The 25,827-nt window shown below is 37.7% G+C and overlaps 1 protein-coding gene across 1 annotated transcript in view; it reads right to left on the minus strand.

Moving 5' to 3' along the window:
• Window positions 1-387: 387 nt before the first annotated feature.
• The window catches only part of MEIKIN (meiotic kinetochore factor), a 175,149-nt gene continuing 149,709 nt past the window's right edge, over window positions 388-25,827 (minus strand). Inside the window, exon 13 of the mRNA XM_058278131.1 lies at window positions 388-474. Within this exon, the coding sequence (XP_058134114.1) occupies window positions 443-474 (32 nt within the window). The 3' untranslated portion in view covers window positions 388-442. The remainder of the gene's footprint in view (window positions 475-25,827) is intronic.

Consider the following 25,827-nt stretch of genomic DNA (forward strand, 5'->3'; position numbering starts at 1 on the left):
TGGTTTCAATTAAGTCCTGTTAAAAATAGCTCGCAATACAAGCATTTTCATTTTTAGTGCTTCACCATCTTTACCACTTTTCCTCCATACAAAGGATAAACTGTAGGGAAAAAACAACCAAATGAAGTTACACAGACATAGGCCCTGATGTTGGCTCTTCTTAAGTTACAATAATCTATTTTAGTATTTTATTATCAGCTATTTGGTTCTTATTTTGCAATAAAAGTGCATGTATTTTTAAAAGCATACAGAAGAATTTTTTTTCTTAACTGATTAAAATTAAATTACAAGAACCTAAATAGAATTTCAACACAGAGATTTATCACAAATAATTGGAGAATTTTTAATTTTTAATTTCATACAATTTAAGGCAGATATTCTGCTTTATGGAGTTCTACTTCAAGTTCATGTCTTCCAAGCAGTGAAAATTCAGCCATGACTGTTATACTTTGCCATTCGTTTTTATTATAATATCTGGAGAAAAAAATACAATAGGTTATTTCATACACATCACAAGCTAGTGTCCAATAGTTATTAACAACCAGTACCTGGAAGAGAGAACATCTCTAGTTTCATCCATCAGGACTTAAAAACAAATCCAAAAGGCATAAAAAAAGGAAGGCTGAGGACAGTTTGGATATACAAGGAGACCTGCTCAATAATATCCCATTGGAAAGTCAGAGACTACTATCAACGGCCCTCACAGGGCCTCCAATTTTAGCCTCATAACCTGGAGAAATCAGTAGTCCACGCTTCTCATCCTTGTCCTCCTCAGCTACTACCCAGGGCCTGGTACCTTCCTTTGCAGTCTTCTCTTGTTGCAATCAAACTTGGTTTTTCTCAAATACAAGGTTTTGGGGCCTTCCTTATGCCCCATACCTTGTACCAGGAGATCCAGAGCAGTACCAGCTGTACTATTTCCCATTGCCCCTTTCATACTATGACTCACCTCATCTTCTGCCCTAATCAGCTGATATCAATGTTTCTCAAACTTCATTGTGCTTTAGAATTATCTGGTGAGCTTTTTAAAATCACAATGTCCAGGCCACAGTCCATATTAATTAGATAAGAATATCTGGGCGAGGGACCAAAATATCAGACAACCAGGAAAGTCTTCTATGCAGCTAAGTTTGAGAAACACAGAGCTATATCTTTACCACTCAAAGTGTGGTTCATGGACCAGTAGCTTCAACATCACCTAGAAGCTTATTGGAAATGTAGAATCTTGGGTGCCATTCCAGACCTACTGAATCAAAATCTGATTTTTAACAATATCTTTCAAGTGATTCATAAGTACATTAATATTAGGAAGCACTGGCCTATATTACACATTACACCTCCTTGTTGATGTTTTTACTAACCTTAGAAATTATCACCTAATTTATTAAAGAACTTGGCACCTGGTTCACAATCATCTTCTACCCCTCAACTTTTGGGTAACTTCCCAAGTGGATAACTACCCACCCAACCATATAGTTGCATCCACCCTTCACCTCCTCAACCTTCATATATACTTTCCAAGGTCATGCCCTATGTCTTCCCCTGACATGATCTGGAATGCATCATTTCTGACACTTTACAATACTACAGATCCAGGAGTAGTAACCCTCCTTCTCTCTCACTAACCTGCACCAGTATCTAGTCAGTCACTAAGCCCTGCTAATTACATCAATTTAAAAAAAAATTTTAGTTTTCTGCGCTTCTCAACTACTTTTAAAACCCCAGACTCCTGAATCAGATACCTGAGACAATGACCTGAAAATGTGCATTATTAATAAATTCCTCAGCTGGTCTGAGTCCCACACTCTGAGATATACTGGCTCAGATCCTTTTTTCTCAATATTGCTCATCAGGATTCTTGCAAAATTCCCCCCTGGTCTTTCTGCCTCCAGTCTTACTTCTTTCTAAGCTATATCCACACTTCTTGCCAGAATGACCTATGATTACCCTTGAGGCTCAGCTATCATAAAGTCCAAACTCCACTCCAGCCGAACATAAATACTTTCAGTTCCTTAACTACCTGAATTACTATTCTTAGCCCTTAATCTGAAGATGGTTTAGGCTCCTGTCTTTATTTATGCTATTCTCTCTACCTAGAAGGCCCATGCTCAGGATGCCCCTGTGGACCTCAGTTCACCCTCCAGAGGATTTCTCATCTTCCTTGTGTGCCTCAACAAGGTCCTACAAATAGCTCTGCTAAAGTACATATACCTCCATTGGACTTGTTTACATATCTGACTTCCTCTGTGAGATTATGAACTTCATGAGGACAGCAACTGTCTTTATCTCAAACTATCACCAGCAACTGTCTAGCACATGACAGCCTGATTCAATAAATGTTTGCTGGATGAACCAACCAACTACGGAACTTCATCTTTTCATACTACAGCAACATGACACCAAAATAATAAATTGAAGATAAAAATGTGGAACCAGTTTGATTTCTTTTTCTCCAAAAAATACAATCCACCTCCATATTTGTACTAGATCAATATATCTGTGTCAAAAACTATATACACTTTCCTGATACGTTTTTTACATAGTATTATATGAGATGGCATAATCAAATTTATCAACAAATATTCATTTGATATTTTTTTACTTTTTGCACTTTAATAAGCCAAGTTACAGTTTTCAAAGGGAAATACAGTGAGCTAGACTTTAGGAATTAACCGAACCTATAGAAGCAAATAATAATTATTGCATAATGATTATTATATATCATACATTTTACATAGATTATTTCTAATCCTTGCAATGTCTCTGCTGGTAAGAACAATTGTTATGCCAATTTTAAAGATGAGAATAAAATTCAGAAAATTTAAGGAATCTGGACTCATGCATCAGAGCTAAGATTTGAATTTAGGGATGCCCTATTCATATTTATTTTGTATTATTATTTCTTAGGTACTCAAATGGATCACTTTCCACCTCACTTGTCATGTATCTGTGTTCTATTTTGCCTGCAATTATCTAAAATCTCAAACTTCTCACTAAAGATATATATGTATCCAGTTACAGGCTGTTATTCTACTAGTAGTTTGAGGTAGGAATTTATAACACATTATTTATTATATCTCTTAGAGCTCAAAATAAAAATCTTCAAATTTACCCCATAATTTTGTCTGATTTTCCAAACTGTATTGTTAGCTTCCCTGATACATCTATAACAAAGTTTAAAGGGGCCATCCCTGGGTTCCTACAAATATTTTGTTCCAACTCTAGCTTATCACCTTATAGGAAAATTGTGAGATCTATCTCATCACTAGACTGTTAGCCCCTGGAGAGCTAAATCTCATGCCACAGTGCTTAATTTATGCCTGTTAGATGAAGTAATGCACAAATAAATTAGTCATCTGTTATTATAACAGTAAGAAAATCCAGAGCAATGATTGTACAACTTCCTCTTAGCAAAAAAAAAAAAAAAAGAATCAGAATACAGAAGCCCCATGTGTAAAGCAAAGAGAAACAGAACTCCTATGTCTAGATAAGCTTGGAAATTCAGAGCCCTACCTACTCTATTCCCCATCCATCACCTGGGAGCTCAGTCAACCTTGGGTTCTAGTTCAAACTCTGCTAGTAATTAGCTGTGTGGCCTTGGGTAAGCCACTTATCAATTAGGCCATGTCAGTTTTGTTATCTATAAAATGAGTAATATAGACTGGATCATTATATGGTTCTCAAATTTTAGTGCTCATTGGAATCATTTTGAGAGCTCATCAAATTATAGATTCCTCTGCCGTATCTCTAGAGATTGTAATTTACCAGGTCTGGAATGCTTCTCATGCTGGTGATCAGAGGACCACACGTTGAGAAACCTTAGACTAGACATTCTCTAAAGTCTCTTCTATCTGGCTATCACCATTTTCTGATATCTATTTATCCACTACATCTTCTCTATCACATCTAGTGGCTTATTTTCACCAAATTTTTTTTCTTTAATCAAAAGTGCCAATTGTTAATGAATAAGCAGTATATTGAAAAGAGGCCTCAGCCATCAAAGTTAGTTTCACCCTGTAACCCTGATTAGAATACTGCCAAACTAGCTAAAACTTTAAATGCCAGGACTAAAAATAGGCTGCTCTATGTTTAAAATAACATGCTTACTAGTTAGCTTGCGGCTTTGCTATTTTTACTAAAGCGAATGCAGAGACAAGTGGCCAGAGGTTGAGAGGGAATGACTTAGATGAGGAGGCTGCTGATATGGTGAGAACCTAAAATCCAAGAGGTGGTACTACTGGTTCACTATGTGTCAGGGGGTTTCTCTATGAATTAAATAAAAAACGTTGGACTTAGATGCAATTACATCTGAATACTCAAAAGAATCTTCCAGACACATTTAAGTTTCAATTTGTTGCATACATAAGCCCAGAGTTGACATACCAGATATAAAAACTAATATGATGGGCCAAAAGGATCAAATTAAGAGACATTTCTCTATTTTCACTCTTTAGCTGTTCATTGCAGTACAACATACAATTATAAAAGTAAACACGTGTACAGCTTGATGGTTTTCACAAACTTACATCTGTGTAACCAGATGTAATGAAGGTAATGAAGCAAAACCTTACCAGCATCCAAAAAGTCCCTCATATAACCCCTTCCAGTTAATAGTCCCATCCCGGCAAGTATATCATACCAATGCATGAATAGACCACAACATATTTATCCATTTTCTGATGATGGATATTTGGAAAGGTTCCAATTTGGGGCAATTATAAACAGTGCTGCTATGAACATTCTCTCTCTCTATTATGATGAACATATGTACTCCATTCAATAGGTATATTTCTGGATTTGAGAGGGCTGGATATTCAGATACACAAATTTTCAGTTTTAGTACATACTTCCAGTTTTTCAAATGGTTTGTACCAATTTATATTCCCATCAGCAGGATATCAGAATTCTAATTGTTTCACATCCTTACCAACACAAATTTTCCATCTTTTCCTTTTAGCCATTCTGGTACAAGTGTGCAGTAGTATTATAGTAGTATTATATTGTAGTTTTTATTACTATTTTTGGCGCAATTAATAAAGAACTTTTTCAAATGTTTTTGGCAGAATAGATAAATAAATATATCCTCGTTTGTTAGTATCTGTTCAAGGCTTTACACAGTTTCTACTGGGTTTTCAAATTTATTTGGTAATTTTAATGATACATCATTTACTCTTAGATATATTAGTAATATATGTAATATATAATGTAATTTAAATGGTATTAAATGATGCAATATAATTTAATAAAACAAATAAGGCAAAGTACTGCAGTGATCAAAGACATAGGCATTAGAGGTGGCTTAGATTTAAATCCTGGAACTGCTACTTACATATATTAGAATTAATAATAGAAATTATCCAGTCTAAAGAACAGAAGGGAAAAATATTTCTAAAAAATTAACAGAAACAATTTCTGGTTTCAACTCTGACGTGTAAAGGACTTGGAAGTCATCATTCCTGTCTTCACAACAACATAAAGCTGAACAAACTAAAAATCAATAACTCTTACGTCCAATGGAAAACTGAAGTCACAGGGAAAGGTACCACATGAAAATCTGGAGAGACATGGCAAATACAGAGTTTCACAGATGAGATAAGCTTACCTTAAACAGATGCCAGTGGAGCAAGTAACTGGTAGGAACACTAAATGGTAAGATTGATTACTTGTTGGAGACTGTGTATAGACTAACTTTAGACATAGCCCGAGGGGGCACCCACACTGTCAAGAGTTTTTCCTTTGTGTCCCAACCAGGTTCATACAATGAAGATCCGAGAAAAATCCCCTCATATTTCAGATAGGGGGAAAAGGGAAAGTAAACATTTTGAAATCTGCCCAGAGCATTCTCCATAAAAAATACTTGCTCTCTAAGAAAAACATCTACACCAGAGCCCTGGGGAAAAGGGCACCTAGCCAATTCTTGCTCCCACTTACTTTTCTGTCTCACCTAAGGGGAGTAAAAAAATGTCTAAGAAATGCTTATGAAAATCACAGTCCAGGGACCAAGGCCAACGAAAAACTTGCACTCTAGGAATCAGTCCCTCTGCCATAACAACTATTGAACCAGGAGGAACAATGTGAATCAAATATTTTGTAACTCTGGAGTCTAGTGGAACATTTGCAACATCCAGGGAGCATAAAGAAACTGGCAAATATCAGTGAATTTCCCCTTCTGTGTAGCAGCAACTGTCTTCCTTAACCTAATGTTGTGGCAGGCAGCTATGGGAACTGAAGCCTGCATTCATGGTGCACCTTTCTGATGCCAAGGCCAGCAATAAGGACCCTGTCTTTCAAAAACTGGGGAAATGTGGACTGATTGCTAATCTCTGCCTTTGATAGCTGAGGGGCTGACAGAGAGAGGGGCCACTGTTTTAACCCTTACAGGCTGAAGCAGTAGGTTATGGAGGATGTTTAAAGAGACAGGACCTCACCTCATTTCTTTCTCCTTTCTAGTTGAGAGCAAATATAGCATGGAAAATTCTCAATCTGACAGTGCTAGTCCAAAACAAGGAAAAATGAGAAGTCTCTGAAAAGTGGGAGTATTTGATTTCCAGAATTACTACAAACTTAGAATATCCAGTTCTCAAAAATGAAGAAACAAAACATACAAAGAAACAGGAAAGTATGGACCGTTCGCATGAAAAATAATTTGATAGAAATTCCTGAGGAAACTCATACAGTGGAAATATATTAGTCAAAGATGTTAAACTCTTTTAAAGAGGTTCAAAGAGCTAAGGGAAACTATGGGCAAAGAACTAAAAGAAATTAGGAAAATGTTGACCAAACAAAAAAAGAGACAGAAATTATAAAAAGCAACCAAATAGAAATTCTGGAGATGAAAAGTATAAAAATACCAATAGAAAATTCATTAGAGGGCTCAAAGGCATTTTTGAGCAGGGAGAAGAATCAGCAAATTTGAAGATAAGATAATTGAACATTATCCTTTGTGAGATGAAGGGGAAAAAAGAATGAAAACCAAATGAAGAGAACCTGAGGGACCTATGGGAAACCATCAAGCATAACAACATGCAGCTCATAGGCGCCCCAGAAGGAGACAAGAGAAAGGGACAGAAAAATTATTTGAAGAAATAATGACTCCAAACTTCCTAAATCTGATGAAAGACATGAATGTAAGCATCCAAGAAGCTTAACAAACTCTGAGCAGGAAAAGACCAAAGAGTTCTATACCAAGACACATTATAGTCAAATAGTGAGAACCCAAAGGCAAAGAGAAAATTTGAAAACAGCAAGAGAAAATGACACATAATATATAAAGGAACCTCAATAGGATTTACAGCCAAGTTTTAAATTAGGAAATCATGGAGGCCAGAAGGCAGAGAGATGATGTATTTCAAGTCCTTGTTTTAGTTTCCTAGGCTGTTCTAAACAGATACAATGAAATGATTTGGCTTAAACAGTGGAAATTTTTTGGCTTACGATCAGAGTCCAGGAAAATGTCCAAATCAAGGCATCATCAAGGTGATGTTTTCTCCTACAGACTGAATGTGTGATCTTTGGCTCCTCTACCACATGGAAAGGCACATGGTGGTATCTGCTGGTCTCTCTTTTCTCTTCCACATTTTGTTGATTTCAGCTTATCACTTCCAAGGCTTTCTCTCTCTCACTCTGTATTCATTCCATTTATAAAATATCTGAGTAACAAGATTAAGACCCATCCTGAGTGAGGTGGGTCACACCTTAATTGAATTAGCCTCATTAAAAGGTCCTACTCACAATGGGTTTATACCCTCAAGAATGGATTAGACTTATGAACATGTTTTTCTGAGGTACAGACAGCTTCACACCACCACATTCCCCTTTTAGGCCCCAAAAAGACATGTTCTTCTACATGCAAAATACTTTCATTCCTTCACAACATCCCAAAAGCCCTAGTCACTTAATGATTAGTACAAAGTCTCATCACAATTGATTATGGATGTGGACTGTCCTGGGGCACAATTCCCTTCTGTCTATAGACCTGTGGAACTTACAGAACAAGTTATCTACTTCCAATATACAATGGAGGGACAATCATAGGATAAATATTCCCATTGCCATAGGGAGAAATTGGAAGGAAAACAGAGGTCACAAGTCCCAAACAATTCTGAAACACTTCAGGGGATACTATATTAGATTTCAAGGTCTAAGAGTCAACTATGGCACAATGTTTAGTCCTCTGGGACTGATAGAGTGGCAGCCTGGCACTTTCCAAGTGCTTGCACTGTGGTCATGCTCTCTCCAAACACTTCAGTGAAGGCTCCACCTCTCCAAGTATGGAGGTGATGGCCAGGCTCTCCACAATCCCCAGGGGATAGGCTACACCCTCTGAGAAAACTGGGGTGGTAGCTAGACTCTCCTTAATCCATGGGGCACAGGCTTCAATAACTAAGAACACTGAGGTGGTAGCACTCTTCCTGAACAACAGGGTGGAAGGCCTGCCCTCTCCAAGTGCTGGGGCATACTCACTCTTTCTCCACACAGGGGTAGGCCTGCTCTCTTGACCTAAGAAGATTTCTTCAGTTCAGACCTCAGCTTCTACGGTCCTATCTTTGAACAACTTTTCCTTCATTCTTTCCCTTTTAGTTCATTCTGGCAGTGGTTGCATTCATGCATATCTCATAAAAAATTCATCAGTTTTACATGCAGTACACAGGGTTCCAATCTATTAGACAGTAGGACTTTTCACAGATCCTTCTTGGATAACCACACCTCCAATCCTGACTTACACTGAAATGGCTGACTGGGTCCATATTCAGTGAAAATTTCACATGGACTCTGGGAACTCATTTTCCAGAAGCTCAGAATTTTCCAAATCATCAATCTCTGGTTTCTTTGCACTCAGGAAATCAGTACTCAGCTTATCCCTTTCCTCTGTCGTTTTATTATAAGTTGCAAGGAAAAACTTGGCTGCACTTTCCACATTTAGCTTAGATATCGCCTCAGCTAAGTATCCACATTCATTGCTCTAAAATTCTATCTTCCATCCAACATCAATTTTACCAAGTTCTCTGCCACTTTAAAACAAGGATCACTCTTCTTCCAGTTTCAAATAACACATTCATCATTTCCTTCTAAGGCATCACTAGAAGAACCTTTAACGTCCATATTTCTACCAAAAATCTCTTCAATTCAATCTAGCCCTTTTCTATTAAGTGCCTCACAATTCTTCCAGCCTCTACCCATTATCCAATTCCAAAGCCATTTCTACATTTTTGGTTTTTGTGATAGGAGCAAGTTTGTACCAAGTTTGTACTAGAACTTAGCTGCTTAGGCAGCTTGAAGCAAATACCACGAAATCATTTGGCTCACATAATGGGAATTTATTCACTTATGGTTAGAATGTGGGAAAATGATCCATTTCAAGGATCATCAAAGCAATGCTTACTTCTCAAAGACAAGCTGCTGGTGATCCTTCTGCCTCATGACAAGGCACATGGTGGTGTCTGCTGGTCTGTGCCTTTTCTTCTAGTTGATTTCAGTTCTTGCTTCCATGCCTTTTCTCTCTGTGTGTATATTCATTCCATTTATAAAGGACCCCAGTAATAGGATTGAGACCCATCCATAATGAAGTGGGTCATACCTTAACTGAAGCAATATCATCAAAAGGTCCTACTTACAATGAGTTTATATCCACAGGAATGGATAGATTTAAGAACATGTTTTTCTGGGGTGCATACAGCTTCAAATCACCACAGTCCTGAAAGGAAAAAAAGCGTCCTTCAAAAATGAAGGGGAAATGAATACATTTACAGATAAACAAAAGCTGAAGGAGTTCATTAGCAGAAGGCCAAGAGACTGTTAAAAAGCCAGAGACTGTCAACACATCTATAGTAGAAACCCAGTCAAGAAATACACTTTAATTATATAGACACAGATAAGTTAAATGTAAAGGGATGGGGAAAGATAGACCATGTGTGGTGGAAGCTGTATGTTCCCCAGAAAAGCACGTTCTCAAGTTTAATCCATCTCTGTAGGTATATAAACCCATTGTAAGTAGGACCTTTTGGTGAGGCTAATCAGTTGTGACCCATCTCAATCAGGTTAGATCTTAATCCTGTTACTGGAGTCCTTTATAAGAGAATGAAATTTAGAGAGATAGAAAGCCACAGAAAGCAAGAAACTGAAATCAACAAAACCCAGAAGAGAAGTGAGAGAAGAGACAGACACCATCATGTGCCTTGCAATGTGGCAGAGGAGCCAAAAATCACCAGCAACCAGTCTTCAGGAAGAAAGCATCACTTTGATGAGATCTTGATTTGGACATTTTCCAAGCCTCATACTGTGAGCAAATAAATTCCCATTGTTTAACCTGACCCATTTCATGGTATTTGTTTTAAGTAAGCCAGGAAACTAAAAGACCATACTAATATTAATTTAAAGAAAACTGGAGTAGTAATATTAATTCCTGACAAGGCAGACTTTAGAATAAGGAAGATTATCAGGGCTAGAGACATTACATAATGACAAAGAGGGCAATTCTCCACGAAGATGAAGTAATGTTAAAGGGGAGTAGATGTGGTTCAAGCAATTGGGTGCCTGACTCCCAAGTGGGAGGTCCTGGGTTCAGTTCTCAGTGCCTACTAAAGAAGATGAGCAGACAATGAATGGATACAATGAGTAGACATACGACAAGCAGACACAATGAGCAGACAACAAGCAGACATAGCAAACAGACAATGAGCAGACAGACAAGGCAGCCATTTTGGAGAGATAAATAAATATTAATTTTTAAAAAAGTGTTTTTTTAAAAAGGTATATGTACTTAACAAAGATAACTGGAAAATCCCCAAATAGCTGACAATTAAAGAACACATTTCTAAATAACTCATGGATCAAAGAAGTCTCAAAAGAAATTGAAAAATACTTTGAATTAAATGAAAATGGAAATCAGCTAATTAAAATATGTAGAATGCAGTAAAAGAAGTACTTGCAGGGAAATTTTTAGCATTAAATTCATATAATAAAAAAGAAGAGAGATTTAAAACCAATAATCTATGTTTCCACCTTAGGAAAATAGAAAAAAAAGAGCAACATAAAAGGAAACAACATAAAAGTAGGAGAAAGGAAATAATAAAAATTAGTGTAAAAAAAATGAACTTGAATTGGGAAATTAATGGAGAAAATCAATAAAAGCAAAAGAAATTTCTTTAAAAAGATCAATCAAGGTGATAAACATCTATCCAGAATAATCAAAAAAGAGAAAAGACACAAATAATAAATATTAAACTAATATTCAAAATGAAAGGGGGGTTATCACTACTGACTCCATGGACCTTGAATGGGTAATAAAAGAATACTATAAGGGAGTGGATGTAGCTCAAGTGGTTGAATGCCTGCTTCCCACATGGGAGGTCCCAGGTTCGGTTCCCTATGCCTCCTAAAAAACAAACAAACAAACAACAACCAAAACAACTAAAAAACCAACTAAGGGGAGCCAATGTGGCTCAACAGTTGAGCACCAGCTTCCCACATATGCGGTCCTGGGTTCAATCACTGGCCCCTGCTACCTCAAAAAAAAAAAAAATACTACAAATAACTCTATGCCCACAAGTTTAATAATTTAGATGAAATGGACTGACTCTTTGAAATACACAACATACAAATTGCACAAGGAGAAGTAAGCAATCCCAATAGGCCTATATCTATTAAAGAAACTGAATCAATAATTAAGAAACTTCCAAAAAATAAAGCACTAGGCCCAGATGCTTTCACTTGTGAATTCTACCAAATATTTAAGGCAAAACTAATACCAATTCTCCACAATCTCCTCCAGAAAATAGAAGCCTTGGGAACACTTCCTAACACATTCTATGAGACCAACATTACCCTAATACTAAAACATGATAAAGACGTTACAAGGAAAACTACTACCCAATCTCTCTCTTGAACAATGATGCAAAAATCCTCAACAAAATATCAGCAAATTGAATCCAACAAAGTGTAAAAAGAATTTTATCCTTCAACCAAATAGGATTTATACCAGGTAGACAAGGTTGGTTCAACTTCTGAAAATCAGTTGAAGTAATTCATGATATCAAGAGGCTAAAGAAGAAAAATTGGATGATATATCAATTGATGCAGAAGCAGCTTTTGAAAACTCCAATACCTATATGTGATAAAAACACAGAAAATAGGAATATAAAAGAATTTCCTCAATTGGATAAAGAATACCTACAAACAAACAAAACACTGTAGTTTACATTATACTTAATGGTGTAAGATTGCGAACAAGGACAAGAAGTCCTCTCTCATCACTCTCATTCAGCATCATACTGGCAATATTAGCTAGTGAAATCAGAGAAAAAAAGAAATTAGAGGTGTACAGATCAAAAAGGAACAAATAAATTGTCTTTATTCACAGATGATAGGATTGGTTATGCAGAAAATTCCAAAGAATCAACAAAAAACTTCCAGAACAAATAAGTGAGCTCAGCAAGATCACAGGATACAAGGTTAAAATATGAAAATATGAAAGTCAGTTGTTTTCCAACATATCATCAGTGAGCAATTATAATTTGAAATAAAAAATATCACTTACAATATCACCAAAAATTATACTTAAATGATACACTAAAATAAACTTACACTTAGGTATAAATCTAACAAAATACATACAGGATCTGTATTTGGAAAGTTAAAAATCACTGATGAAATAAATCAAAGAAGGTCTAAATAATTGGAGACATATTCCATGTTTATATACCGCAAGATTTAATCTTATTAAGATGTGATTCTTCCCAAATTGATATAAAGATTCAGTGTAATCCCTACCAAAATCCCAACTGGCTCTTCTTTTTTTTGCAGAAATGGACTAACTGATCCTAAAATTCATATGGAAATGTCAAGGACTCACAATACCAAAACAATATTTCAAAAGAGGAACAAAATTGGAGAACTTACACTTTCTAATTTCAAAACTTACTATAAAACAATAGTAATCATGACAGTGTGGTACTAAGGATAGGCATATCAATCAACGGAAGAATTGAAAGTTTATACATTTATCGACAAGTTATTTTCAACAAATGTGCCAAGACAATTCAATGCTGAAAGGATTCTTTTTTCCATTTTTGTTAGAGCCATTGTACATTTACAGAAAAATCATGCAGAAAACACAGAGTTCCCATATACTCCTCTCTTCATGCAGAATTTCTGAATTATTAACATTTTTAGTATGGTAACTTTGTTATAAATGATGAAACACTATTATAATTACATAATTAACTATACTCACTAGGTTACATTAGAGTTCATTCTTTGTGTTGGACAGTATTATGGCTTTAAAATTTTTATTCTGGTAATATCTGTACAACTTAAAAATACCCATTTTAATAACTTCCAAATTCAATGGTATTAACAACATCCACAATGTTGTGCTACCATCTCAAAATTTTTCCATCAGCCCAAACAGAAATCCTATACCCATTAAGCATTAACTCCCTATTCCTCACCTTCACCTGAGTCCCCAATGACGGTATTCTACTTTATGACTTTATGAATTTGCATATTTTATTTATTTCATATAAGTGAGATCATACAGCATTTGTTTATTTGTATCTATTTCACTCAACATGATGTCTTAAAGGATTAACCATGTTGTAGTATGTATCAGAACTTTATTCCTTTTCAAGACTGAATAATATTCCATTATACGGATTTACCACATTATGTTTATCCACTCATCTGTTGAACAACACTTGGGCTGCTTCCACCTTCTGGCAATTGTGAATAATACTGCTATGAATATCAGTGAAAATATATGTTTGAGTCCCTGCTTTCAGTTCTTCTGGGTATCTATCTACAAGTGGGATTGCTGGGTCATAGAGTAATTCTATACTTAACTTTCTGAGAAACCATCAAACTTTTCCACAGCATCTGCACCATTTATATTCCCACAAAAAATGAACAAGCTGATCTTCTAAAATTTTTTTTGGCAGAGTTTCAGCAAAATTGGAGTATGCTCACAGGTTAGAATTCACCTGTGAAGTTATCTTGTCGTGGGCTTTTCTTTGTTGGGAGGTGGTTGACTACTGACTCAATCTCATTACAAGTAATAGGTTTATTGAGATCCTCCATTTTTTTTTTTTTTTAGATTTTATTTTTTATTTATTTCTCTTCTGCCGCCCCCCCCCCCCAGTTGTCTGCTCTCTGTGTGCATTCGCTGTGTGTTCTTCTGTGACCGCTTCTATCCTTGTCAGTGGCACCGGGAATCTGTGTTTCTTTTTGTTGCGTCATCTTGTTGTGTCAGCTCTCCATGTGTGTGGCACCATTCTTGGGCAGGCTGCACTTTCTTTGGCACTGGGTTGCTCTCCTTACAGGGCGCACTCCTTGCATGTGGGGCTCCCCTAGACGGGGGACACCCCTGTGTGGCAGGGCACTCCTTGTGCGCATCAGCACTGTGCATGGGCCAGCTCCACGTGGGTCAAGGACCCACTGGTTTTTGAACTGGGGTTTGAACCACGGACCTCCCATGTGGTAGGCGGATGCTCTATCCATTGGGCCAAGTCCATTTCCCCTCCATTTCTTCTTGAGTAAATATAACTAGTTTGCTTGTTTCTAAGAACTTGACCATTTCATCTATGCTATCTAATTTACTGGCATACAGTTGTTCATAGTATCCTCTTATAGTTCTTTTTATTTCAGCAGGATTGTCATAATGTTCCCCTTTTCATTTTTAATTTTTATTATTTGTATCCTCTCACTTTTTCTTTATTAGCACAACCAAAGCTTGTCAATTTTATTGATCTTTTCAAAGAAACAACTTTTGGTGTTGATTTTCACTATCACTTTTTTTTTCTATTTCCCTTAACTGCACTCTAATCTTTGTTATTTCCTTCCTTCTCGTCATTTTATATTTGGTTTGCTCTTCTTTTTTTTTTCAAAAAGTAAATTGTAACTGAGTGGAAATTTTTTTGAACCTCTACATATTCTCCACCCTCTCCTGTCCTAATGAACCACAATCTCTTACAAAACCTGCTTTGTAGTTTTCTTTTTAAAGGTTAAATCTCTGACATAATCTTCAAGTGGTGACACTAGTTTTAGTAACACAAAGTTTGAAGAACAAATCTATGTTCATTTCTTATATACCTGTTGTATCAAAGCTTTAACTTTCCAGACTAAATAGGATTTCGGGGTTGGGATAGAGGGAAATGTTCTCTTATTTTTGCTGTTTGGTCCCATATTTTTTCCACCAAACCTTACCTAACTGCCTATTTATTCTGATTTCACAGGTGCCCCTCCCAGCTTCACCTTAGGTTCCCCCTTTTATCTGCTCCTGCTGACAGCTACCACGAATGTTTCAATCCTTTCTTCCTAAGCCCCAAAATATTTCATCCACCTACCAGAACCAAATCTTAATATTTTTTAATTTTTTAAGGGTTTTGTCATCTAATTATCATAGTTAAACAAATAGATAATACAACTAATAAGTTACAGTGCTCTTGGCCTCCTTTAAAGCACTTAAATATATATATTATAAACAAATTAATTTTATTGACACACATTAATAAAGTAAACAATCCAAAGTGTATAATCAGTGGTATTTGGATTAATCACTTAGTTGTGAATTCATCACTTCAATCATTATTAGAGCATTTTTATTATTTCAATAATAATAATAAACAAAAAACAGACAACCAAAAAAGAAAATTCTTCACCTTTCAATCTCTGTTTCCCCTGTGGTACATAGCTGCTATTTCTGGCTCTTCTTGCACAATTATTTATTAAGCATTTTTACTGAGATGAATTCATATGCCATCTAACAAAGGGTATAATCAATGACTTGCTGTAGAATCATAATGTTAATGTATTCATCACCACAAAAAAATTTTAGAACAATTTCATTACTCCAAAAAGAAAAACTCCACACCACTTAGCATTCCTTCCCCAGCCTTACATTACCACTGATCTAATTTTATCTTTATAAATTGATTTATATTTATATTTTATATAAATGGAATCATAAAAAGTAGCACTTTGTGCCTGGTTCCTTTCACTTAGCATAATGTGGCTTTTTTGGTCTGATATTAACATTTTATAGTATTAACACACATTTGTTTAGCTACAAAGAAAAATGATCTTACATATGCAATTTCACCCATATTCACATTTTACATGTGGTTTTTACTATGCTATACACTTCCATGTTATATTTTTTTAGCTTTCCTTTTAGTAATATACATGACCTTGGACTTTTCCTTTAAATACTTCCATACCCACATAATAGTACTGCTAGTCACAAACATTTTGTTGGGTTTTCACCTTTTCTACTCATTTCCAAAGATTAACACACATCTATTCTTACCAATTCTGCACAAGTTAACCTCAGCTTTCCATTCTCTAAACACATTCTATTTTCTGTTGACCCACATTCAAGTTAATAACTCTATGAGATGACACAATATATTTAGTTCATAGTAGTACAATCATACAGTATTTGTCTTTTAGTGCCTGGCTTGCTTCACTCAACATAATATCCTCCAGGTTCATCCATGTTGTCATAAGCTTTACAACTTCATTTCTTACCACTGCATAATATTCCACCACATGAATATACCATATCCATTCATCAGTCGATGGTCACCTGGGTTCTTTCCAACTTTTGGCAATCATGAATAACACCACTATGAACATTGGTGGCAAGATATCTATACATGTCACTGCTCTCAGTTCTTCTGGATATATACCCAGTAGTGGTATTGCTGGGTCACGCAGCAAATCTATATTCAACTTCTTTAAGAATGGCCAGAAAGTCCTCCACAGAAGGTGTACCATTCTACATTCCTACCAACAGTGAATAAGTGTCCCTATCTCTCCACAACCACTCCAACAGTTGTAGTTCTCTGACTTTTTAATAGTGGCCATTCTGATATATGTGAAATGATATCTCATTATAGTTTTGATTTGCATTTCCCTAATTGCTTGTGATGATGAACATTTTTTTTGCCATTTGTATTTCTTCTTCGGACAAAGGTCTATTCAAGTCTTTTGCACATTTGAAAATCAGGTCATTTGTTTTTTATTGTTGAGTTGTAGCATATCTTTATATATCCTGGATATTAAACCCTTATTGGACCTTAAAGACCTTGTGGTAGGTCTTTAGCACATGCAACAACAAAAAAATAAATAAATGGGACCTCCTCAAAATTAAACACCTTGCACTTTATTGGATGATTAAAGTGTCAAAAGGGTGATTTATTGGATGTGATTTCTAAATTTTTCTCCCTTTGAATCAGCTGCCTTTTCACCCTTTTGACAAAATCCTATGAGGTGCAAAGGTGTTTAATTTTGAGAAGGTCCCATTTATTTTTTTTGTTGTTGCATGTGCTAAAGACCTACCACGAGGTCTTTAAGATGCTTCCCTATATTTTCTTCTAGTACTTTTATGGTCCTGGCATTCATATTTAGATGTCTGATACATTTGGAGTTGATTCTTCCATAGGGAGTAAGATAGGGGTCCTCTTTCATTCTTTTGGTTAAGGATATCCAGTCCTCCCAACCCCATTTTTTGAAGAGACAATTTGTCCTGTCAAAATAGACTTGGGAGGTTTGTAAAAAAAACAGTTGACTGTAGAGGTGTGGATTTATTTCTGGACTCTCAATTCTATTCCACTGATCAATGTGTCTATATGCCAATACTGTGCTATTTTGACCACTGTAGCTTTGTAATATGTTTCAAGGTCAGGCAGTGAAATTCCTCCCATGTCGCTCTTCTTTTGTAGAATGCTTTTGGCTATCAGGTGCACTTTCCCTCCCAAAAGAATTTAGTAATTGTCTTTTCTGTTTCTGTAAAGTAGGCTATTGAAATTTTGATTGGTATTGCCTTGAATCTATAAATCAATTGGGTAAGATGACATCTTCATGATATTTAGTCTACCAATCTATGAACTTGGAATGGCTTTCTATTTGTTTAGGTCTTCGTTGATTTCTTTTAACATTGTTTTGTAGCTTTCTGCTTATAGGTCCTGTACTGAGTTGGTTAAATTGATTCCTAGGTATTTGAGTCTGTTTGTTGCTATTATAACTGGAATTTTTTCCCTGATTTCCTCCTCAAATTGTTCAATACTAGTGTAGAGAAACATTACTGATTTTTTTTACATTTATTTATTTACTCCCCCTCTACTTATTGCTTGAGTTTGCGTCCTGCTCTCTGTCCATTCGTTTGTGTCTGCTCATCTCTTCAGGAAGCACTGGGAACCAAACCTGGGACCACCCATGTGGGAGAGAGGTGCTAAATTGCTTGCGCCATCTCCGCTCCCTGCTTTGTTGTGTTTCTCATTGTGTTTCCTCTTTGTGTCTCCTTGTTGTACCATCTTGTTGCATCAGCTTGGTGCACCAGCTTGCTGTGACAGCTCACTGTCTTGCTTGTCTTCTCCAGGAGACACCAGGAACTGAACCCAGGCCTTCCATGTGGTAGGCAAGAACTCAATCACTTGAGCCACATCCGTTTTCCAACATTACTGATTTTTGCATGTTGATCTTGTATCCTGCAACTTTGCTGAACTTGTTTATTAGCTCAAGGAGCTTTTATGTAGACATTTCAGAATTTTCTAAATATGGGATCATATCAACTGCATATACTGAGAGTTTTATTTCCTCTTTTCCTATTTGGATGGCTTTTATTTTTTTTCACTTTATCTTTTTTTTTTTTTTAAGATACATAGATCACACAAAATGTTACATTAAAAAATAAAAGAGGTTCCCATACACCCCCACTCCACACCCCACCCCCACTCCTCCCACATCAACAACCTCCTTCATCAGTGTGGCACATTCATTGCATTTGACGAACACATTTTGGAGCACTGCTATACAGCATGGATTATAGTTTACATTGCAGTTTACACTCTCTCTCAGTTCATTCGGTGGGTTATGGCAGGACCTATAATGTCCTGCATCTGTCGCTGCAATATCATTCAGGACAACTGCAAGTCCTGAAAATGTCCCCATATCACATCTCTTCTTCCCTTTCCCTGCCCTCAGCAACTCACATGGCCACTGTCTCCACATCAGTGATACAGTTTCTCCCATTGCTAGAGTCACAATAATTCTATAGTAAGTGCACTCTAATCCATATTTTATTCCTCCATCCTGTAGACCCTGGGATGGTGATGTCCACTCCACCTCTAAGTTGAGAGGGCTTGATCCCACATGGCTGAAGGATGGGATTCTCCTGCTTGCAGTTGTAGACTCTCTTGGTTCCCTGGTATGGTGGTTGACCATCTTCATCTCCCTGTTAGCTGACCTGGATAAGTCCAATGAACTGGAGAGTAGGTGTTGCAGCTCTGCTGAGGCTCAGGGCCCAGCTGTCACATGGACATGGGTGGCTTTTATTTAGTTTTTCCTTGTCTAATTACTCTAGCTAGAACTTCTAGTACAGAGTCAAATAACAATGGTGATATTGGGCATCCTTGTCTTGTTCCTGATCTTAGAGGAAAAGTTTCAACCTTTCGCCACTGAGTACGATGTGGGCTGTGAGCATTTCATATATGCCTTTATCATATTGAGGAATTTACCTTCTATTCCTATCTAAGTGTTTTTATCAAGAAAGGATGCTGGAGTTTGTCAAATGCCTTTTCTACATTGATTGAGATGATCATGTGTTTTTTTTCCCTTCAAGTTGTTAATGTGGTGTATTATGTTGACTGATTTTCCTACGTTGAACTACCCTTGCATACCAGGTATAAATCCTACTTGGTTGTGGCATAGAAGTCTTTTGATATACTGTTGGATGCCATGTGCAAGTAGTTTGTTAAGAATTTTTGCAACTGTGTTCATTAGAGAGATTGGTCTATAATTTTCTTTTCTTGTAGTGTCTTTATCTGCCTTTGGTATTGGGGTGATGGTCTATAATTTTCTTCTTGTAGTGTCTTTATCTGCCTTTGGTATTAGGGTGATGTTGGCTTCATAAAATATGCTGGGTAATTTTCCCTCCTCTTCAATTTTTTGGAAGAGTTTAAACAGGATTGGTGTTAATTGTGCTCAAAATGCTTGGTAGAATTCACCTGTGAAGTCATCTGGTCCTAGACTTTTCTTTGTTGGGAGATTTTTGATGACTGATTCAATCTCTTTAAATATGATTGGTTTAAGTTCTTCTGTTTCTTGTAGCATCAGTGTAGGTTGTTTGTGCATTTGTAGGAACTTGCCCACTTCATTCAGGTTTTCTAGTTTGTTGGCATACAGTTTCTTATAATATCCTCTTATGATCCTTTTTATTACTGTGGGGTTAATAGTAATGTCCCCCCTTTCATTCCTGATTTTATTTATTTGCATCTATCTTCTCTCTCTTTTTTTTTTTGACAGTCTAAGAAAGGTTTTGTCAATTTTATTGATCTTCTCAAAGAACAAGCTTTTAGTTTTGTTGATTTTTCTCTATTGTTTTTTGTTCTCAATTTCATTTATTTCTGCTCTAATACTTATTATTTCTTTCTTTCTGCCTGCTTTGGGAATGGTTTACTGCTCTTTTACTAGTTTCTCCAGTTGTTCATTTAGATCTTGATTTTGACTCTTTCTTCTTTTTTAATATGTGTGCTTAGGACTACGCATTTCCCTCTCAGGACTGATTTCTCTGAATCCCATAAGTTTTGATAAGTTGTGCTCTCATTTTCATTCATCTCAATATATTTACTGATTTCACTTGCAATTTCTTCTTTAACCCACTGGTTATTTAGGAGTGTGTTGTTTAGCCTCCACACACTTGCGAATCTACCTCTCTCCTGTCTATTATTGATTTCCAGTTTCATTCCATTATGATCTGAGAAAGTGCTTTGTATACTTTCAATCTTTGTGACCTAATACGTGGTCTATTCTGAAGAAAGATCCGTGGGCATTTGAGAAGAATGTATAATCTGTTCAGTTTGGGAACAATGTTCTGTATATGTCTGTTAGGTCTAACATGTTTATCACGTTTTTCAAATTCTGTTTCCTTGTTGATCTTCTGTCTAATTGTTTTATCTAATGATGTAAGTGGTGTTTTGAAGACTACAACTATTATTGTAGACTCGTCTATTTCTCCATTCAGTTTTGCCAATGTTTGCCTCATGTATTTTGGGGCACCCTTGTTAGGTGCATAGATATTGATGAGCATTATTTCTTCCTGGAAGATTGTTCCTTTTATTAATATATAATGGCCTTCTGTATCTCTGATACATTTTTGTGTTTAAAGTCTGTTTTCCCAGTACTAATATAGGTACCCCTGCTCTCTTTGTTTACTATTTGCATGGAGTATCTTTTCCCAATCTTCACTTTCAGCCAGTTTGTATCCCTGTTTCTAAGGCAAGTTTCTTGTAAGCAGCATACGTATGACTCATGGTTTTTATCCATTCTGTCAGCCTATATATTTTGGCTGGAGATTTTAATCCATACACATTCAATTATATTACTTTTAAATGCATTATTTACTTCTACCATTTTATTCTTTGGTTTTCATATGTCATATCTTATTTTTGTCTGTCTCTTTACTCTTTCGTTACCCTTTCTGCTATTCTTTCTTCTATACTCTCCTCCAAGTCTCTCTCTCAAATGTCTTTTTCTTTCAGGCTCTAAAGCTTCCTTTAATATTTTCTACAAATGTGGATTCTTTTTTATGAACTCTCTTAGTTTCTGTTTATTTTTTAAATATTTTATACTCACCTTTATATTTGAAGGGCAATTTTGCTGGATAAAGAATTCTTGGCTGGTAGTTTTTCTCTTTTAGTATGCTAATTGTATTATACCACTGTCTTCTCACCTCCCTGGTTTCTGATGATACATCTGCACTGTCTTATGGGTGCTCCTTGTATGAGCTGGCTTATTTCTCCCTTGTCGCTCTCAGAATTTTCTCTTTATCTTTGAGGTTTGACATGCTGCATAGTATGTATCTTGGAGTAGGCCTATTCACATTTATTCTGATTGGGGTATACTGCACTTCTTGGACATGTAAGTTCAATTCTTTAATGAGAGTTGTGAAATTTTCAGTCAAATACTCTTTCTACCCCCTTTCCCTTCTCTTCTTCTTCTGGAACTCCCATGACACATATGTTGCTGTGTTTTGTGTTATCATTCAGCTCCCTGAGCCTTTCAATTTCTTCAATTTCACCTGTTCTGTCTTTGGTTTCACTTATTCTTTCTTCTATCATTTTGAGTCTTCTGTTGTATCCTTCTAATGTGTTTTCATGCTCATGTATTTCATTTTTCATTCCCATGAGCTCTGTTAATTTTTTATTCAGGTTTTCAAATTCTTCCTCGTGCCTACTCATTGCCTTCTTTTTCTATATACAATTTTTTTTCCTCACCTTTCATCTCTATGATTCACTGGGATTTGATCCTGAGGACTTCTGATGTGGGGAGAGGTTCCCTGTCAATTGCACCACCTCAGTTCCTGGTCTCTGCTGGGCTTTGCCTTGACTCTCCCCTTTGTCTCTCTTTTGTTGCATCATCATCTTGCTGCGAGACTCACTTGTGTGGGCACTGGCTCACCACATGGGCACTGGTTCGCTGTGCGGGCACTTGCTCACCATGTGGGCACTCAGCTTGCCACACAGGCATTTGTGGAGGCACTTGGCTCACAGTGCAGGCACTTGGCTCACTGTGCAGCACTCATGTGGGCACTCAGTTCACCACATGGGCACTCGGCTTGCCATGCATGCACCCATGTGGTCACCTAGTTCACTGCACAGGCACTTGGCTTACCACATGGTCACTTGGCTCACTGTGTGGGCACTCAGCTCACCACATAGGCACTGGCTTGCTGTGCAGTCATGCTTTCTCTTTTTTTTCACCAGGAGGCCCCAGAGATCAAACCCAGGTCCTCCCATATGGTAGGCGAAGGCTTTACTTGAGCCATATCCTCTTCCCTCATTGTCTCTTTTTTTTTTTTTTTCTATTTTTTTTTTAATTTTTTTATTTTTTATTGACTTTGTAATAATATTACATTAAAAATATATATGTGAGGTCCCATTCAACCCCACCCCCCCACCCCCCCCTCTCCCCCCCCCCCCAACAACACTCGTTCCCATCATCATGACACATCCATTGGATTTGGTAAGTACATTTTTGGGCACCTCTGCACCTCATATACATTGGTTCACATCATGGCCCATACTCTCCTCTAGTCCATCAAGTGGGCCCTGTGAGGATTTACAATGTCCGGTGATTACCTCTGAAGCACCATCCAGGGCAGCTCCATGTCCCGAAGACGCCTCCACCTCTCATCTCTTCCTGCCTTTCCCCATACCCTTTGTCCATTATGTCCACTTTTCCCAATCCAATGCCACCTCTTCTATGTGGACATTGGATTGGTTGTGTCCATTGCACCTCTATGTCAAGAGGAGGCTCAGATTCCACCTGGATGCTGGATGCAATCCTCCCATTTTCAGTTGTAATCACTCTAGGCTCCATGGTGTGGTGGTTGTCCTTCTTCAACTCCATCTTAGCTGAGTGTGGTAAGTCCAATAAATCAGATTGTAGGTGCTGGAGTCTGTTGAGGCTCAGGATCTGGCTATCACATTGTCAGTCCAGAGATTCAAATCCCCTAAATATATCTTAAACCCCAACATTAACTGCACCTCCAGCACATTAGCATGAAAGTCTTATGAAGGGAGATCCCATCTGAGTCCAGATTCATCACACATAAACACCATTTCCAAAGAGGGGCCATCTGCCCTGGTAGTTAACCCCATCGGCCATGACCATAACTCCCATGGGTCTCTTTAGCCCTCAAAGGAACCAATATCTGGGGGTTGTATCTGCTTTATCTGTCTCTCTGACTCTGCTCAGTTGTGCATGAGGGCAAACCTTCTGCCAGCCTCCAGACTCTTTTTTAGAAACTCGTAGCCATATAAACTCATTTCTCCTTTCCATTTCCCCCTTACTTTAGGTCAAACAGCATTTTAAAGTCACCTCACTGTCTCTTGATGTCCTTTATTTCTTTAGCCATATCGCCTTTCCTTTTTTATTTAAAATTTTTGTCTTTTTTAAGTGTTTTTTTTTTAAAGATTTATTTATTTAATAATTTCTCTCACCCCCCTCCCCCCGGTTGTCTGTTCTTTGTGTCTATCTGCTGTGTTTTCTTTGTTGTCAGTGGCACGGGAATCTGTGTTTCTTTTTTTGTTGTTGTGTCAGCTCTCCGTGTGGGTGGCACCATTCTTAGACAGGCTGCACTTTCTTTCATGCTAAGCAGCTCTCCTTACGGGGTGCACTCCTTGAGCATGGGGCTCCCCTATGCAGGGACACCTCTGCATGGCAGGGCACTCCTGGCGCGCATCAGCACCGCGCATGGGCCAGCTCCACACGGGTCAAGGAGGCCTGGGGTTTGAACCATGGACCTCCCATGTGGTAGATGGACGCCTTAACCACTGGGCCAAGTCTGCCACATGTTTTTTTTTTCAATGACTGTAATTTTTTTCAAATTAGAGAAGTTGTGGATGGGATTTAGTACTTTTTTTTTTTAAGATTTATTTTTTATTTATTTCTCCCCCCTTCCCCCCCTCCCCCAGTTATCTGCTCTCTGTTTCCATTTGTTGTGTGTTCTTCTGTATATGCATATATTCTTGTCAGTGGCACCAAGAATCTGTGTCTCTTTTCGTTGAGTCATCTTGCTGCATCAGCTCTCTGTGTGTGCGATGCCACTCCTGGGCAGGCTGCACTTTTTTTGTGCTGGGCTGCTCTCCTGACGGGGCACACTCCTTGTGCATGGGGCTCCCCTACATGGGGGACATCCCTGCATGGCACGGCATGGCACTCCTTGCATGCATCAGCACTGTACATGGGTCAGCTCATCACATTGGTCAAGAGGCCGTGGGTTTGAACCCTGGACCTCCCATGTGGTAGGCAGACGCTCTATCTATTGAGCCAACTCTGCTTCCCCATATTGTCTTTCAACTCATTAATTGATTTTGGAAATTTGTGTACCTTTTGTTGACTAGTTGTCTCAAACCCTGCATCTCTTCCAGGGCTTTTATATATTCTTTCCTTGGACATTTCTTCCACTTTCTTAGTGTGGCTTATAATTTTTTGCTGATGTCTAGGCATCTGATTAGGGTTGCAAGTTTACTCAGATGCTTAATTTCTCTATTTCATAGGGTTTTAGTGGTGGGAGGCTGTGTATAATTGTTCTTGTATTCTTGGTTCAACCTGTTCTGGGTCTTTAGGATGGTCCCTGTTATTTGCTCAAATCTAGGCATTAGTCCTGACCCAGTAATGGTTTGCAGACCCACTTCCTAGCCCTTGGGGAGGGAGGCTGTAAGGGCTGGAAAAAATCTTATTTACTTTTCATTTCCTCCTTGCACTTCCTTGGTCTGCCAGCAGATGGCACTTTGACAACCCTCTGAGTTCAATGTCTGGTAAGTATGTCTTTCTTTCAACATGAACCAGATCAGAGTCATTTCTTCAACCTTGGTTGGCAGCCTACTCCCTTTTCATGGGTAGGAAGTGATTTAATTTCCCTCTGCATCCTCAATAAGTCCCAGTCAGTAGAGTGGGAGAATGAGAGGGTCCAATCTCTTTAGTCCTGTGCCTGCTCCCAAGACCAACAATGGCATGGCCCCACCTGGCCTGGACAGGCTCGTTGGACACAGCAGACCAAATTTGTGGGGCAAAAGTTGAGTCAGCTTTAGGCTGTGTCCCTCTCTCTTCCCTTTCCTGGGGAGGTGGATCCCTGGTGCTCCCTTTGTCTGTAGCCCCCAGCCCCAAGACCTGGGAATTTCAGTGTCTGTAATGTGGGGGAGGATGTTGGCATTTGCATTTGCAGCTTTTAACTCACAGTTTTGCAGTCGTGATTCTTTTCCTTTGCCTCTTTCTCCTCTGGGCAGTCTCTAGCCTCCCCCTGTGTTCTAAACCCTAGAAGATTTATTT

Source organism: Dasypus novemcinctus, chromosome 2, assembly GCF_030445035.2.
Source record: "Dasypus novemcinctus isolate mDasNov1 chromosome 2, mDasNov1.1.hap2, whole genome shotgun sequence".
Lineage (NCBI taxonomy): Eukaryota > Metazoa > Chordata > Mammalia > Cingulata > Dasypodidae > Dasypus > Dasypus novemcinctus.